This window comes from Hypanus sabinus, chromosome 18, assembly GCF_030144855.1.
Source record: "Hypanus sabinus isolate sHypSab1 chromosome 18, sHypSab1.hap1, whole genome shotgun sequence".
In the NCBI taxonomy this organism is placed as follows: domain Eukaryota; kingdom Metazoa; phylum Chordata; class Chondrichthyes; order Myliobatiformes; family Dasyatidae; genus Hypanus; species Hypanus sabinus.
The window spans coordinates 77,642,132-77,659,132 of NC_082723.1; the positions used below are offsets into that span (position 1 = coordinate 77,642,132).

Here is a 17,001-nt window from a genome sequence, read left to right on the forward strand (position 1 = left end):
AAGAGTTTGTATGAGGGGTGCGTGGGGTCCTCCATAATGCTGTTCCCTTTGTGGATGCAGCGTGTAGTGTAAATAATGAAGCAGGCCACATCCAAATGTAGCAAGCCCTGGACGATATCTTCGCCTGGGCTGACCATTGGCAGGTTACATTCACTCCACATAAACACCGGGCATTGATGCTGCTAACTGCTGATGTTCAGTGGCATTACCATCTCTGAGTTCTCTGCTGCCAATATTCTGGTGGTCACCATTGCAGGGCTAAGGAATAACTCACCTCCTAACACCCCAAAGCCTGTTCACCATCTACAGAGCTCAGACAATGAGTCCAGTGCAATACTTTCCACTTCCCTGGATGAGTGCTGCTTCAACAATTCTACATAGCACAGCAGCTTGCTGCTTGATAGACACCCCATCCACAATCATTCACTTACTCCACCACCACACAGAAGCAGCAGAATGTGCTTCAGATTGGATCATCTGTTATATGCGCATCTAGGAACTTCTGGTGCTCTTCACTATCTCCATGGCAGAGCCATTGATGTGCAATGGGGGGTTGTTGATGTGTGCCTTCCTAAAGTCTATAATCATCTCTTTTTGTCTTGTCCATATTGAGATTCTCACACCATTTGACAAGCCTCTGTACTCTCTCTCTGTATGACGGCTCATCATGGTTACTGTAGTATTGTCAGCGGACTGAGCACACCATGCCTGGGGGGCACTAGATCTCAGCATATGATGGAGCTTGAGATGGGACTTTATGTGATCCACTACCAGCTGCTCAAAGCACTGCATGACTGTTGAAGTCAGTGCTGCTGAGCTGTAATCACTTAGGGCAGTAACCATTACTCCTTCAGGCACTGGAATGATGGTGGCTGCCTTGAACCTTGCAGGGACAGCGGACTGTTTCAGAGAGATATTAAAGATGTCCATTAAGACCTTTGATAGCTAGCTGGGCTACACAATCCTTCAGCGCCTGACCAGATATGATGTATGCAGTCTGACCCTGCTGGTGGCTAGGATCCTCCTCATCTCAGCTATGGTAAGAGGGTGCCTGTTCCTTGGGGGAGAGGGAGTTTTCCTCTAAGTCACATCATTCAGTTTACTGAGTTATGATTAGAAAGCATTCAGTCTGGCAGGAAGAAGCTGTGGCTGTCAGTGACACTCAGGGTGGACTTGTAATCTATTAAGGTTTGTATACCTTACCACATGTGCTGTGTGTTGTGCCTGTGTGGATTTTCTGTGTCTACTCATGCTTTGCCTTCCTAATGGGATGGGAGAGTGCTGCCCGTGCGGACCTTAGAGTCATCCTGATCCCTAAGCTTGCACAAACCTTCACAGTCAGCCATGGTTTCTGGTTGCCCTGGCAGTGTGGTGTTTAGTCATGGTAAACCCTCAATGCCTTTTCCTATGTAGCCAGTCACCAATCCCACATATTCATCAATGTTGACGTGACAATCATAGGTAGCCACCTCCCTGAATACACTCCAGTCCGTGGTTTTGAAACTGTCCGGCAGTGCTGAGGTGACGCTTCTGGCTAGGTCCTGGAATAGTGTCTTGAAGCCACTTTTCTGTCAGGATGAGTGTTCAACCGGCATCTGCTGCCGGTTCAGATACAGGTAATTCAGTTTATTTTCCAATAATCGGACGCAAGCGAGTAGAATCAACAGGGACCTGCCTTTAAGTCTAGCTTTACCAAGCTTCTCTGAGTGCACTGCTTCCGACAGCCACTTCCCCAACTCATTGTAGTAGACTGCAGAGCCATGTTAGTCTGTAACTGCACTTCCCTCGCAGATCTTAGCGTTCTTAGTATTCAGCACTGTCTTAATAATCTTTGCTCATAAAAAAGGTGAACAGGACAAGAAATTTCACCTTTGTTTGGAGCCGGAGCACAGAGTCCACCGTGCACATCGCCAACTCCTAGACTAGAGGACAGAGGTTTGGGATGAAAGGGGAGAAATTTAATAGGAACTTGAGGGGCATCTTTTTCACCCAGAGTTTGGTCAGTATTTGGAAGGAGCTGGCCGAGAAAGTACTTTAATATTTAAAAAGGATTTGGACAGATTACATGGATAGGAAAGACTTAGAGCAAGGGTTCCTGACCTTTTTAATGCCATGGACCTAATACAATTAAGTAGGGGGTCTGTGGACTCCAGGTTTAGAGGGATTTGGGCCATAAGAAGGCAGAAAGGGTTAGCTTAGATGGGAATCATGATAGGCATGGGCCAGTTGGAAAGATGGGCCTGTTTCTGTGCTGTCTAACTCTGTGACTCTACAATCGCCTACTTACAGCTGTTTTCAAAATGACAAATTGGTGAAGTTCGAATTTGTAATGGAAAAGTCATTGCCAAAACTTGTAGAATTATCGTGCTTAATACTTTCTGAAACTTTGCAAGTTATTGTGAGAGGTGAAAGCAATATGAGTCATTCATCCTCTGGAACACAAACAACCAATATGGATATTTTTGCGCTGTGGTTATAATGAAAGGAAATGCAGTGCTTTCTCACCCAACAATCAGTGATGTTAATTCAATCCAGTCAGGTCCTCTCACTAAATAATATTGATTGTAGGATTAGTACTGACCATGACACTGGGCATCTTTCCTTTGCTGTCTGAGATGGTGCCTTGTCTATTGTATATCCATCTGAGAGACCAGATGTGGCTCTGATCATGTTATTAGCAAAGGCATCTCCAAGTGTATAATGTTACTGTGATACTTCATGTCGGATAAAATTTTTGAGCTAAAGCCAGTGCAGAAGCAACCCAAACCCTTGGTAAGAGTGCTGCCATCTGTGGTACAACTGACACTGATCCTTTGCACAAGGGGGTACTGAACCGATGTATTTCCATTCTCACTGATATATCTTCTATTCCAATATTTTGAACTAGATCAAGCAAAGAACTGTACAGCACAGGAACAGGCCCTTTGGTCCACAATGTTGTGCTGAACCAATTAAACTAGTAATTTAAAGGCTAGCATTTTGTACTCTGCGTACAAAATGTCCACATCCTTTCATTTTTATCACATTCATGTGTCTATCTAAACATCTCTTTAAAAATCCCTAATGTTTCTGCCTCTACCACCACCCTAGACACCCACTACTCTCTGCAAAAAAAAATAATTGGCCTTCACATCTTCTTTAAAATTGCCCCTTTCACCTTACATGCATGGCTTTAAACATTTTAACCTTAGGAAAAAGGTACTCTCTATCTGTGCCTCTCATACTCTGTCAGATCTCCCCTTAGCGAACGCCACTGCAGAGGAAACAACCTAAGTTTTTTCCAGACTTTCTTCATGTTGCATGCTTTCTAATTCAGGCAGTATCCTGATAAACCTGTTTGTTCTGTGTCCTCTCCAAAACCTCAACATAATGGGGTGACCAGAATTGTATGCAATACCAGGTTTTTTTGGGATTACGCCGTTAGCAAAATCCGAGATGAGCTAGTGTTATGGCTTCACCTGTTTGGAGATGTTCTGTCGTAAGTTTAATAAACACTTATTAGATTGCCTTAATTAATTCAGTAGTTGCTCTTCTAGACCATTGCACATTTCCCTTGAGAACAAGAAAATCTTCTGATGGCATACACCTCACCAATATTAAAACGCATTTTAATGGGTTATAACTCACTAATGGAGATTGTAATAAAATGACGTGAGCAAGGCTTACCAATAGGCAGTTGGTAAATCTGGATGTAAAAAATTTTAAGATGGATTTTACAGGCACTAATTGTTTGCCTGCAATATCCATCTTAAGCTTTTCATTTGGCTCACAAAGAGTCTTCCATAAGCACGATAACTATCACCAACCTAGCAACACTGTGAAAGCCTCACTAGCTTTGGCCTTTGAAATCCTTGATTCACGTTTTCTTTTGTAATTGTGAGGATTCTTGATCTTCAGTGTTATTTCAATGAAGACTTCAAATCAAAGACAGCAGTATCTACATCTCTTAACAATATTTGCTAATTGTGTTTCTCTTTGATAAAGCAGTAAACCAGGTTGGAATTTATTAAGTCACTTTGAACTCCTGGGTCCTGACCATCAGCTTTGATTAAGAGAGTTACCTCAGATGTTCAGAATCAGATTCAATATCACTGGTGTATGTTGCAAAATACATTGTTTGGTGGCAGCAGTACAGTGAAATATATACTTAACAAAATTACTTGAAATATATAAAAATTAACTGTAATGCAAAAAGAGAGCAATAAAATAGAGGTATATTATAGGTTAACCACAGAAGGCATACAGTGCATTGGCCTTCATCAGTCGTGAGATTGAGTTTAGGAGCCGAGAGGTAATGTTGCAGCTATATAGGACCATGGTCTGACCCCACTTGGAGTACAGTGCTTAGTTCTGATCGCCTCACTACATGAAGGATGTGGAAACTATAGAAAAGGCGCAGAGAAGATTTACAAGGATGTTGCCTGGATTGTGAAGCGTGTCTTAGGAGAATAGGTTGAGTGAACTTGGCCTTTTTTCCTTGGAGCGATGGAGGTTAAGAGGTGACCTGATAGAGATGTTTCTATTATAGATTCATCGTCCATTCACAAATGTTTACTGAAAGGTTGCACCAGTTATTACTTCTAGAACACAGATTCCCAAAAGGTTGGGAACCCTACTTTAGAACAGAGAAAACTATCAAAGCCTAGTGAACCAGTCAACCTTGTTGCTTTTGTGTACTGTGTTTGTAGTTTTATTCTGAGGTAAAACAGCATTTACCTGCTGTTGGAGGCTGAAGTCAGAACTTTTAGAGTGCTTTACTTGTAAAAGGATTTGCTTTTGCTACCAGCTTTTTGTCTCAGTAATATTTAAGATCATGAAGTACCCAGGACTGCCTTAACCCCATAATGAAGAGGGTCCAGAATGCTACTTGAACCTGCACAATATGGCATGAAAAATTAAAGCACTTAAGAATCTCCCCACCTCTATGTAGCATGTTCTGCAACAAGAAAGGTTAAAAATACCCTCATTTTTGTGGAGAAGAGGATCTACTCTTTTCTGGATCCTGTTGGGGGGATGCAGCAAAAATATTACCCAAAAAGCACAAAAAAATTACACATGCTGGAAACTTGGTACAGAAGCAGAAAATACCCCAGATACTCAGCAAATCAGGCAACATCTGGACAGAGTCAGAGAGATCTTCAATCTAAAACATTTCCTAAAGTGTGAAGTGTGAGGTTCATTTTGGTAGGTCAAATATGATGGCATAAGGTAGTATTAATGGTAAGACTCTTGGCAGTGTGGAGGATCAGAGGGTCTATAGGACACTCTACACTACGCAGGTTGACTGTGTGGTTAAGGCATACACTGTATTGGCCTTTATCAGTCGTGGGATTGAGTTTAGGAGCCGAGAAATAATGTTGCAGCTATATAGGACCCTGGTCAGACCCCACTTGGAGCTATATAGGACCCTGGTCAGACCCAACTTGGAGTACTGTGTTCAGTTCTGGTCACCTCACTACATGAAGGATGTGGAAACTATAGAAAGGGTGCAGAGGAGATTTACAAGGATGTTGCCTGGATTGGGGAGCATGCATTATGAGAGTAGGTTGAGTGAACCTGGCCTTTTCTCCTTGGAGCGACGGAGGATGAGAGGTGACCTGATAGAGGTGTATAAGATGATGAGAGGCATTGATCGTGTGGCTAGAGGTTTTTCCCCAGGGTTGAAGTGGCTAACACAAGAAGAGGGCACAGTTTTAAGGTGCTTGAAAGTAGGTACAGAGGAGATGTCAGGTAAATTTTTACACAGAGAGTAGTGAGTGCATTGAATGGGCTGCTGGCAACGGTGGTGGAGGTGGATACAATAAAGTCTTTTAAGAGACTCCTGGACAGTTACATGGAGCTCAGAAAAATAGAGGGCTATGGCTAACCCTAGGTAATTTCCAAGGTAAGGTAAGCTTTGAGAGCCGAAGGGCCTAATATTGTGCTGTAGGCTTTCAATGTTTCTAAACCTTCACTCTTTTTGGTCTTGATAGATACTTACTGGGGATTTACAAGCAATTCTTATTTGTATTACAATGAAAAGGACTTGGGAATCCTTGTTCACGATTCCCTGAAGGTTCATTTGCAGATTGAGTCAGTGGTGAGGATGGCAAAACCAATGCTAGCATTCATTTCAGGAGGACTAGAATATAAAAGCAAGGATGTAATGTTGAGGCTTTATAAGGCATTGCTGAGGTCTCACTTGGAGTATTGTGTGCAATTATTAGCCCCATATTTAAGAAAAGATGTGCTGATATTGGAGAGGATTTAAAGAGCTTCATGAAAATGATTCCAAGATCGAAAGGATTATCATATGAGCAGCGTTTGATCACTCTGAGCCTGTACTCACTGGAATTCAGAAGAATGGAATGGAGGGGATTTCATTGAAACCTGATGAGAGGCACTGATCATGTTGATAGGCAGAGGCTGCTTCCTAGGGCTGAAATGGCTAACACAAGGTGCTTAGCAATAGGTACCAAAGGGATATCAGGGGTAAGTGGTGGGTGTGTGAAATGCACTGCTGGTGACGGTGGTGGAAGTGGATACAATAGGGTCTTTTGAGAGCCTCTTAGGTGCATGGAACTTAGAAAAATAGAGTGCTATGCGCTAGGGAAATTCTAGGCAGTTTTTGGAGTAGGTTACGTGGTTGGCACAATGTTGGGGGCCAAAGGGCCTGTAATGTGCTGTAAGCTACGTTCTATGAAACCTGTTGAAATGCCTCAATAGAGTGGAACTAGAGAGGATGTTTCCTATGGTGGGGGACTCCAGGACCAGAAGACAGAGTAGAGAGATGTCCTATTAGAATGGAGATGAGAAGGAATTTGTTTAGCTAGAGAGTGGTGAATTTGTGGAAATCGTTGCCACGGGCAGCTGTGGGAGCCAAGTCATTGGGTATATTCAAGACTGAGTTTGATAGATTCTTGATTAGTCAGCCTACGAAGGGATACGGTGAGAAAGCAGGAAATTGGGGCTGATTGGGAAATGAATCAGCCTTGATGAAATGACTCGATGGACCAAATGGCCTGATTCTGCTCGTATATCTTGGAAAATATTAGTATACATTACCACTGAAAGCTGTAATATGGAACAGTACAGACTCTTCACCTCACAGTGTCATGCCAAACATCTAACCTACTCCAAGATCAATTTAATCTTTCCTTCCTTCACAGCCCTCTGTTTTTCTGTCATCCATGTGCCTATCAAAGAGACTCTTAAATATCCCCAATGTATCTACCTGTAGCACCATCTTTGGTAGCACAGTCCATGCACCTATTACTCTGTGTTTAAAAAAAAATCTGCCAATAACATCCCCCCATACATTCCTCCAGTCACTTTAAAATAAGGTATTAGCCATGCCAGGTGTGACACACCTACTTATTCCGGCTTCTTTCTCCCTTCCTTTCCAGTCCTGATGAAGGGTGTCAGCCCAAAATGTCAACTACTTTTTCATTTCCATAGATGCTGCCTGACCTGATTTCCTCCAGTGTTTTGTGTGTGTTGATCTCGTATGCAATTTGGCTGGTTTTAAACCTCAAGTATCATGGTATCTTAAAAGGTTTGGGTTGTTGGTGATGTTTCTATAGAGGAAAGCCCGAATATGGAATTTAATTCAGTTCTGCTTATTTGGTTAAGATGTTTATTCTCTAAGCAATACCGCTCAGTGGTTTTTCAAACATATTAAAATGCTCCTCTTCTCTCCTAGGATAACCCTCCATATGACAAAGGGGCTTTCAGGATTGAAATAAGCTTTCCATCAGAATACCCTTTCAAACCACCTAAAATTACATTCAAGACAAAGATCTATCATCCCAACATTGATGAAAAAGGACAAGTTTGTCTCCCAGTCATTAGTGCAGAAAACTGGAAGCCAGCAACCAGAACTGACCAAGGTGAGAGAAGGTTAATGGGGTTCCATTACTGTTACAAATAACAGTGTTTGCAAGAACTTTCCTGATTCTAAATGGAGAAATGGAAATATGACAATGTGTTTAAATCAGGGAGCTTTGCACATTATCTCCTTACCTGTCCATGATCTCCCTGCGCTGCTGCTCCTCCTCCTCCTCTTTCTTCCATGATCTCCTATCCTCTCCTATCAGATTCTGCCTTTTCCACCAGTGGCAATGGTGGTGGAGATGGATATGATAGGGTCTTTTAAGAGACTCCTGGATAGGTACATGGAACTTAGAAAAATAGAGGGCTATGAGTAACCCTAGGTAACTTCTAATGTAAGTACATGTTCGGCACAGCATTGTGGGCTGAAGGGCCTGTATTGTGCTGTAGTTTTTCTCTGTTCTATGATCAATCAACTTCCCAGCTCTTTATTTCTACCCATCCCCTTTCCTGGTTTCTCCTATCACCTGCCACCTTGTACTTCTTCCTCCCTTCTCCCCACCTTCTTATTCTGCCTCCTCATTCTTTCCAGTCCTGATGAAGGGTCTTGGCCCGAAATGTCAAGCGTTTACTCTTTTCCATAGATGTTGCCTGACCTGCTGAGTACCTCCAGCATTTTGTAAGTGTAGCTTTACATGCAGAATGTGTTTTATCTTGTCATTGAAATAATTGATCTTGTGTGTGCATTTTGATCAGTGGAAGTCCAGCATTCACTGACAGGACCAGGAGGATTGAATTGACCATTTTCACATTGCTGTTGTACTCCTCAAGGAGTCCACCATCAGATCTTAGTTTAGTTGTTGTTGCTTAGAGTTATTTTGGATGATCACCCCTTCAATCTTGTGGCAAGTCTTCTTATTTTGGCATTGACTATTCTGCTCAGGACCCTGCTCAAAGTTTGCCCCATGCTTGTCCTTACCTGATCTGGATGTTGATGCCCTCCACATTCCAGCAGCATTCAGAGGCTAGGTGAGGATAGTGACTCTACCTCAACCAGGAGCCCTACTTTGAAACAATGATTACCTTGGACCCTGCTGGCAATGTTTGAACAAGGTCCAAGGTAACAATGATTTTTGAAGGTTATTGTAGTGAATACACCAAGGAGAAAGTAAGTTGATATTGTGCTTTAATACTAGTATTTCTTCTGGCTTTTAATTGGCTTTATTCAAAAAGAATTCACTTCAATTTAAGCAGCATCTAGCCTACTGCCCATTGCGCTGCTGGTGTTCAGGACAATAATAAAGATCCTCCATCTCTGACGGTGTTCAGGGCTTCCTTCATCGTGCCAGTAGCTTCCTCTCAACTCCTCTCTGTTGTCAGTCACACAAGTCTTAGGTGGAGACCATAACAGTTTTGTTTTACCAATTAGGGCCATTAGTCCTGAGCTGAACCCCTGAGCCTGGAGGGCCAATGGACTACTCCTAGTCTGACCTCTACCCTTTGACCTGTTTGTAACACAAAATGCTGGAGGAACTCATGAGGTCAGGCAGCATCTATGAAGGGAAATGAATAGTCAATGTTTCAGATCAGAATGCTTCATCAGAATAGTTTAAATGTCAGACTTTTAAGATCTTATAATCAGTAGATTTTTTTTTACAAGTGACAGAGTTCATCCTCAACTTAGGTAGGTCAGCCTACAAATTCCTGGGTCCCATAACATTTGTAAAATTGTCACTCCAAAAATTTTGCAACACATCTGTGGTTGTGTGGCAGGATGGAAATGCGACTCTCTTGGGCAAGGTATAGCGCCTTCTTAGCTTCCCCCAATCAGGATCACTTGAAGCCATGGGAGCAGGTAGTGGATGGTTATATGAGCAGCTGGTACATATCACAAGTCCTGGATATGTGATTACTGACGCCAGTGTTCAATGCTCTGAAGGGTGTTGATAATGGCTTGGGTCACCCATCTTTAAAGACACTGCCCAGAAGAAGGCAATGGCAAACCACTTCTGTAGAAAATTTTGCCAAGAACAATCATGGTCATGGAAAGACCGTGATTGCCCACGTCATATGACACACTACATAACTATGATGTCATATGAAGATGATGTCAGTGATAATAAGTCTGATTCTTGAGTTGTAGAAAAGTACAGCACAGACCTTTGGCCTGTCTAGTCTGTGCTGAACCATTTAAACTGCTTACTGTAATTGATCTGCACTGGGACCATAACTCTCCATACCCCCAGCCATCCATGTGCTTATACAAACTTCGCTTAAACATTGAAATCAAGATTGCATGCACCACTTGCATTGGCAGCTCATTCCACACTAGCACTCCCTGAGTGAGGAAACTTAAACTTTTCAACTTAACTTATGTCTTCTGGTTGTAGTCCCAGCCAACCTCAGTGGAAAAAGCCTGCTTACATTTACCCTATCTATACCTTTATAATTTTGTGTATCTTATCAAATCTCTCAATCCTCTACATTCCAAGGAATGAAGTCCTAACCTGTTCAATCTTTCCATATAACTCAGATCCTCCAGACCTGGCAACATCCTTGTAAATTTTCTCTGGTACTCTTTCAAACTTATTTACATCTTTTCTGTAGGTAGTTAGGATAAGAAATCACTTGATTTCTGTGTAGCAGTAGCTACACAGAGGGTAGTGTATAAAATAAGGAAGGATGCTGCAATGGTCATGGGTGATTTTAATCGTCATAACAGAAGAAATAGGAGCAGGAGTAGGCCATCATTTATTAAGATCGTGGTTGATCTGGACTCAGCTCCACCAACATACCTTTTCCACTTAACTCTTTATTCTCCTTCTAAGCAAAAGTCTATCTAACCATATCTTAAATATATTTAATGGAGCTGTCTCTTGTTTCTCTGGGCAGATAATTCCACAGATTTACTACTCTCTGGGGAAAAAAACAGTTCCTCTTCATCTGCTTCTGAAATCTACACCGCTGAATCTTGAGTGCCACCTACCAATGGACACAACTTTTCCATCTCTCTCTTGTGCATCTTTCATAATTTTATATTTCTATCTTCTTCTTCTTCTTCTGAAGTCCAGTGTGTATAGTCCCAGAGACTCATTTTCTCCTCATAGTTTAACCCCTCATCTCCAGAATCAGCTTGGTGATCTACTCTCCTCTGCAGTTGTCAGGTACTCAGGTTCTCCAGGTACTGGTAATGCACACAGATCACATCTCCTTACTTGAGAAAATATACACTGGCTTCTCCCAGTGAGTATTGAATCCATGAACATGTACAGTAGTTGTGGTCTCCTTACTTAAGTTGCAGCATAACCTCTCTACTCTTAAATACAAAATGGAGGAAATCTACAAATGCTGGAAATTCAAACACACACAAAATGCTGGTGGAACACAGCAGGCCAGGCAGCATCTATAAGAAGAAGCACAGTCGACGTTTCGGGCCGAGACCCTTCGTCAGGACTAACTGAAAGGAAAGATACTAAAAGATTTGAAAGTAGTGGGGGGAGGGGGAAATGTGAAATGATAGAAGACTGGAGGGGGTGGGATGAAGCTAAGAGCTGGAAAGGTGATTGACGAAAGTGATACAGAGCTGGAGAAGGGAAAGGATCATGGGACGGGAGGCCTTAGGAGAAAGAAAGTGGGGGAGGGGAGCACCAGAGGGAGATGGAGAACAGGCAGAGTGATGGGCAGAGAGAGAGAAAAAAACAAACAACTAAATATGTCTGAACACCTATGCTCAGTCTGCCAGAGAAAGCAGGATCTCCCAGTAGCCACACATTTTAATTCCACGTCCCATTCCCATTCTGATATGTCTATCCATGGCCTCCTCTACTGTCAAGATGAAGTCACACTCAGGTTGGAGGAACAACACCTTATATATCGGCTGGGTAGCCTCCAACCTGATGGCATGAACATTGACTTCTCTAACTTACATTAATGCCCCTCCTCCCCTTCTTACCCCATCCCTGATATATTTAGTTTGTTTTTTTTCTCTCTCTTTCCCTTCACATTTTTCTCTTCACCTACAGCACATGCTTACTATTTATTGCCAACCAGAAAAATGCCTACATATCCCAACTCACAGCCTTCTGTTGGCTTACAAATCTCTTATCAATTACCCTCTATGTAACGACTAGTCAAGTTAAATTAGCAACAGTCACCTTGAGGACGAGTTTATCATGTATTGAGATTGTTTCAATGAAGAATCAACCAGGGAGTGGACTGTTATCTAATGTGACGGGATTATTTAATGATCTAGTAAAGTTTATGTTGCAACTTTATAAAACTCTGGTAAGGCCACATCTGGAGTATTACATACAGTTCTGGGTTGCTCCACTGTAGGAAGGATGTTGAGGCTTTGGAGAGGGTGTAAAAGAGGTTTACCAGGATGCTGCCTGGTTTAGAGGGTAAGTGCTATCATGAGAGGCTGGATAAACTTCGGTTGTTTTTTCTGGCGTGCCAGAGGCTGAGGGAAGGAAGATCTGATAGAGGTTTTCAAAATTATGAGAAGCATAAATAAGACAGAGAATATCTGTTTCCCAGGGTGGAAATGTCTAAACCCAGAAGGCATGCATTGAAAGTGAGAGGGGATAGGTTTCAGGGGGGTGTGAGGGGTAAGTTTTTTTACTCAGAAAGTGATGGATGCCCAGAAGATGCTGCCAGTATGGTGGTAGAGGGAGACACATTAGGGACATTTAAGAGATGTTTGGATAGGCACATGGATGTGAGGAAAATGCAGGGATATGGACATAGTGTAGGTAGGCAGAATTAGTGTTTGGGTGTTTTTGATGTGCTTTTTGGCTGGTTCACCACAATGAACAAAAAACAAACAACAATACAGCACAGTACAGGCCATTCGGCCACAATGTTGTGCTGACCCTTAAACCCTGGCTCCTATATAACCCTTCACCTTAAATTCCTCCATATACCTGTTTAGTAGTCTCTTAAATTTCTCTAGTGTATCTGCCTCCATCACTGTGCACTCCACGCACCAACCACTCTCTGAGTAAAAAAACCTTCCTCTAATATCCCCTTTGAACTTTCCTCCTCTTACCTTAAAGCCATGTCCTCTTGTACTGAGCAGTGGTGCCCTGGGGAAGAGGCGCTGGCTGTCCACTCTGTCTATTCCTCTTAATATCTTGTACACCTCTATCATGTCTCCTCTAATCCTCCTTCTCTCCAGAGAGTAAAGTCCTATCTTCCTTAATCTCATAATGCATACTCTCTAAACCAAGCAGCATCCTGGTAAATCTCCTCTGTACCCTTTCCAATGCTTCCACATCCTTCCGAGAGTGAAGCGACCAGAACTGGACACAGTACTCCAAGTGTGGCCTAACCAGAGTTTTATAGAGCTGCATAATTACCCCGCGATTCTTAAACTCTACCCCTCGACTTATGAAAGCTAACACTCCATGAGCTTTCTTAACTACACTATCTACCTGTGAGGCAACTTTCAGGGATCTGTGGACATGTACCCCCAGATCCCTATGCTTCTCCACAGTCCCAAGTATCCTGCCATTTACTTTGTACTCTGCCTTGGAGTTTGTCCTTCCAAAGTGTACCACCTCAAACTTCTCCAGGTTGAACTCCATCTGCCACTTCTCAGCCCAGTTCAGCATCCTATCAAAGTCTCTCTGCAACCTTCGCCAATCCTCAACACTATCCACATCACCACCAACCTTTGTGTCGTCTGCAAACTTGCCCCAACTCACCCTTTTACCCCCACATCCAGGTCGTTAATAAAAATCACGAAAAGTAGAGTACCCAGAACCGATCCTTGTGGGACACCACTAGTCACAACCCTCCAATCCGAATGTACTTCCTCCACCATGACCCTCTGCCTTCTGCAGGCAAGCCAATTCTGAATCCACCTGGCCAAACTTCCCTGAATCCCATGCCTTCTGACTTTCTGAATAAGCCTACCTTATGAAGGCTGAAGGACCTGTTCCTGTGCTGTACTAAAAGTTCCTCTAGATCAGAGTGATCATAGCATGGTAGAATTTCAAATTTACAAGAAATTTATAAGAAATTTAAGTCTGCAATGCTGATCTAAATGCAGATGAAGGTAATTATAAGGGTTGAGAGCAGTTTTATGGATTTAAGGATAAAATGGTATAGAACATAGAACGTAGAAATTTACAGCACATTACAGGCCCTTCAGCCCACAATGTTGTGCCAACCATGTAACCTACTCTGGAAACTGCCTTGAATTTCCCCAGCCCAGAACCCTCAATTTTTCTAAGCTCCATGTACTTATCTAAGAGGCTCTAAAAAGACTCTATTGTATCGGCTTCCACCTCCATCGTCCGCAGTGCATTCCATGTACCCACCACTCTCTGTGTGAAAAACCTACCCTGGTATCCCCTCGGTACCTATTTCCAAGCACAATAAAGCTATGCCCCCTCGTGTTAGCCATTTGAGCCCTGGGGAAAAGCATCTGGCTATCCCGATCAATGTCCCTCATCATTTTATGCACCTCTATCAGGTCACCACTACTCCAAGGAGAAAAGACCAAGTACATTCAACCTATTCTCATATGGTATGCCCTCCAATTGAGGCAACATCCTTGTAAGTCTCCTCTGTACTCTCTCTATAGTATCGACATCGTTCCTGTAGTGAGGTGACCAGAACTGAACACAGTACTCCAAGTAGGGTCTGACCAAGGTCTTATATAGCATGCCCTCACGGCTCTTGAACTCAGTCCCACTGTTGATGAATGCCAAAACACCATCAACACTCAACCTGCACAACAACTTTGATGGTCCAATCAACACGGACCCCAAGATCTCTCAGATCTTCCTCACTGATTACCATTTATTTTATATTCTGTCTTCAAGTTAAACCTACCAAAATGAACTACTTCACACTTACCTGGGTTGAAGTCCATCTGCCACTTCTCAGCCCAGTTCTGCTTCTATCAATGTCCCCCTGTAATGTCCACAACACCCCCAACCTTTGTGTAATCAAAAAGCTTACTAACCCACCCTTCTACACCTGAGTTTTGAATTTTCTACCCATTTAAAAAATAGTCCACATCTTTATTCCTTGTCTCAAAGTGTATCACCATACATTTCCTTACACTTTATTCTGTCTGCCACTTCTTTGCCCATTCTCCTAATCTGTCCAAGTCCTGCAGCCTCCCTGCTTCTTCAATTCTATCCACTATCTTCATATCATACGCTAACTTGGCCACAAAGCCATCAATTCTGTCATCAAAATAATGGGTATATAATGTAAAAAGAACCAATTACAGCACAGACTCCTGTGGAACACCACTAGTCACAACAACCAACCAGAAGAAGCTTTCCCTCCTGCCAAGCAGCCAGAACCTTTCCTTTAATACCTTGGGCTCTTATTTTGTTAAGCTATCTTATATGCAGCGGTTTGTCAAAGACTTCTGAAAATCATCTGCCTATTTTCCTTTTGTCTATTCTGCTTGTTATTTTTTTTCACAATATTATAACAGATTTGTCAGATATAATTTCCCATTAAGGAAACCATGCTGACTTTGGCCTATTTTCTCATATGCCCCCAAGTAGCCTGAAACATCATCCTTAATAATCAACTCCAATATCTTCCCAACCATTGAGGTCAGGCTAATTGGCCTATAATTTTCTACCTTCTGCCTCCCTGGCTTCTTGAAGAGTGGTAGTGGCATTTGCAATTTTCCAGTCCTCCAGAACCAAGAATCTAGTGATTCTTGAAGAACTTGAACAGAAGAGCAGAATCTATTTCCTGTTTCATACATAATCCGTGAACATTTATGTTCTTTTGGTGAAGGAAGCTTTTGTTGGTTTTGAAGATGTGCACAGAGTAAAATTAAAAACCCAGTAAAATTTGATTATTTTGAAATAATTATAAAAACCAGCTTTGAAATGTCATCATAAACATGCAAAGTTCTACAGATCCTGGAGTTCTGGTTGTGGGAGGAGACTGGTGTTTGTGTGCTATTTTATACTTTTTTACTTCATAGAAGAACAATTATTTTGAAAGATGCAACTGATAAGTGGTTGGGTAGCCTCCAGCCTTATGGCACGAATATCAATTTCTCCTTCCAGTTGAGAAGAAAAATTCTCCCTCCCCTATTCTTCTTTTGTTCCCCACTCTGGCCTCTTACTTCATCTCACCTTCCCATCACCTCCCCCAGGGTCCCCTCCTGGTCCCTTTCTCCAATGGTCAACTCTCTGCTCTTATCGGATTCCTTCCTCTCCAGCCCTTTATCTTTCCCACCCACCTGACTTTACCTATCATCTTCCAGCTAGCCTCTTTCCTTCTCCACCCATCACCCCACACCTTTTTATTCTGCTGTCTGCCCCCTTCCATCTCAGATGAAGGTTTCAGACTGAAATGTCGACAGTTCATTAATTTCCAGAGATGTTGAGTTCCTCCAGCATTCTGTGTGTGTTTCTCTGGATTTCCAGCATCTGCGAGCTTCTCGTGTTTGTGATCCATCTTCTTTTTAAACTGGTGCACCTGTGATTCATTACCCACATATGCTAAAAGGGTTCCAATGAATTGCTGAATAATTCTTTTTGTATTACAAAATCCTGAGTGTAGCCATTTACCAATTTCCCACTCACTACCTGAGATCTTTTACTCTTCTTTCAAAACAAAAAATAATTGAAAATTCCCCTCAACTGATTCTTCAACTAAAACAAAATCCATATCTAACTTTATAAATGTAAACTTTCCCCGAGTAGTAATGTACTCTAATTTTAATGACCATCCATTCTGCTGTGCAGACTTATCTGAGAACTGGGTTCATTTCCCATCACTGCCCATAAGGAGTTTGTATGTTCTCCCTGTGACCACATTGGTTTCTTCTGGGTGCTCTGGTTTCCTTCCACAGTCCAAAGACCTACAGGTTGGTAGGTTAAAGGGTCATTGTAAGTTCCCCAGTGATTAGGCTCGGTTTAATTGGGGGCAGTGTGGCTCGAAGGGCTAGAGGGCCTATTCCACACTGTAAATCAATAAACAAACTGGAAATCGGACCTTAAGTTGACATTCCAAAGTATGTATATAGCCTAATATTGTTTTAGATCATCTAATTAGTCAGCTGCCATTAAAGATGCCTTTAAATTGGAAGGAGTTGAGAGGAGAAATAGGAGGATGATGTTGGCCCTGGAGGCACCAAGTTATAGGAAGAGGTTGAGCAATTGGTACTTCATAGGAGAATAAGGGAATAATATAGAAATGTGT

General features: G+C 42.4%; 1 protein-coding gene across 8 annotated transcripts in view; it reads left to right on the forward strand.

Annotated features, from left to right (window-relative positions):
* LOC132377444 (ubiquitin-conjugating enzyme E2 L3) overlaps window positions 1-17,001 on the forward strand; it is an 87,116-nt gene that overhangs the window by 67,600 nt on the left and 2,515 nt on the right. For all 8 annotated transcript variants that reach the window (XM_059943722.1, XM_059943725.1, XM_059943723.1 and 5 more), the window contains one exon: window positions 7,682-7,868. In XM_059943722.1, coding sequence (XP_059799705.1) covers window positions 7,682-7,868 — 187 coding nt within the window. The remainder of the gene's footprint in view (window positions 1-7,681; window positions 7,869-17,001) is intronic.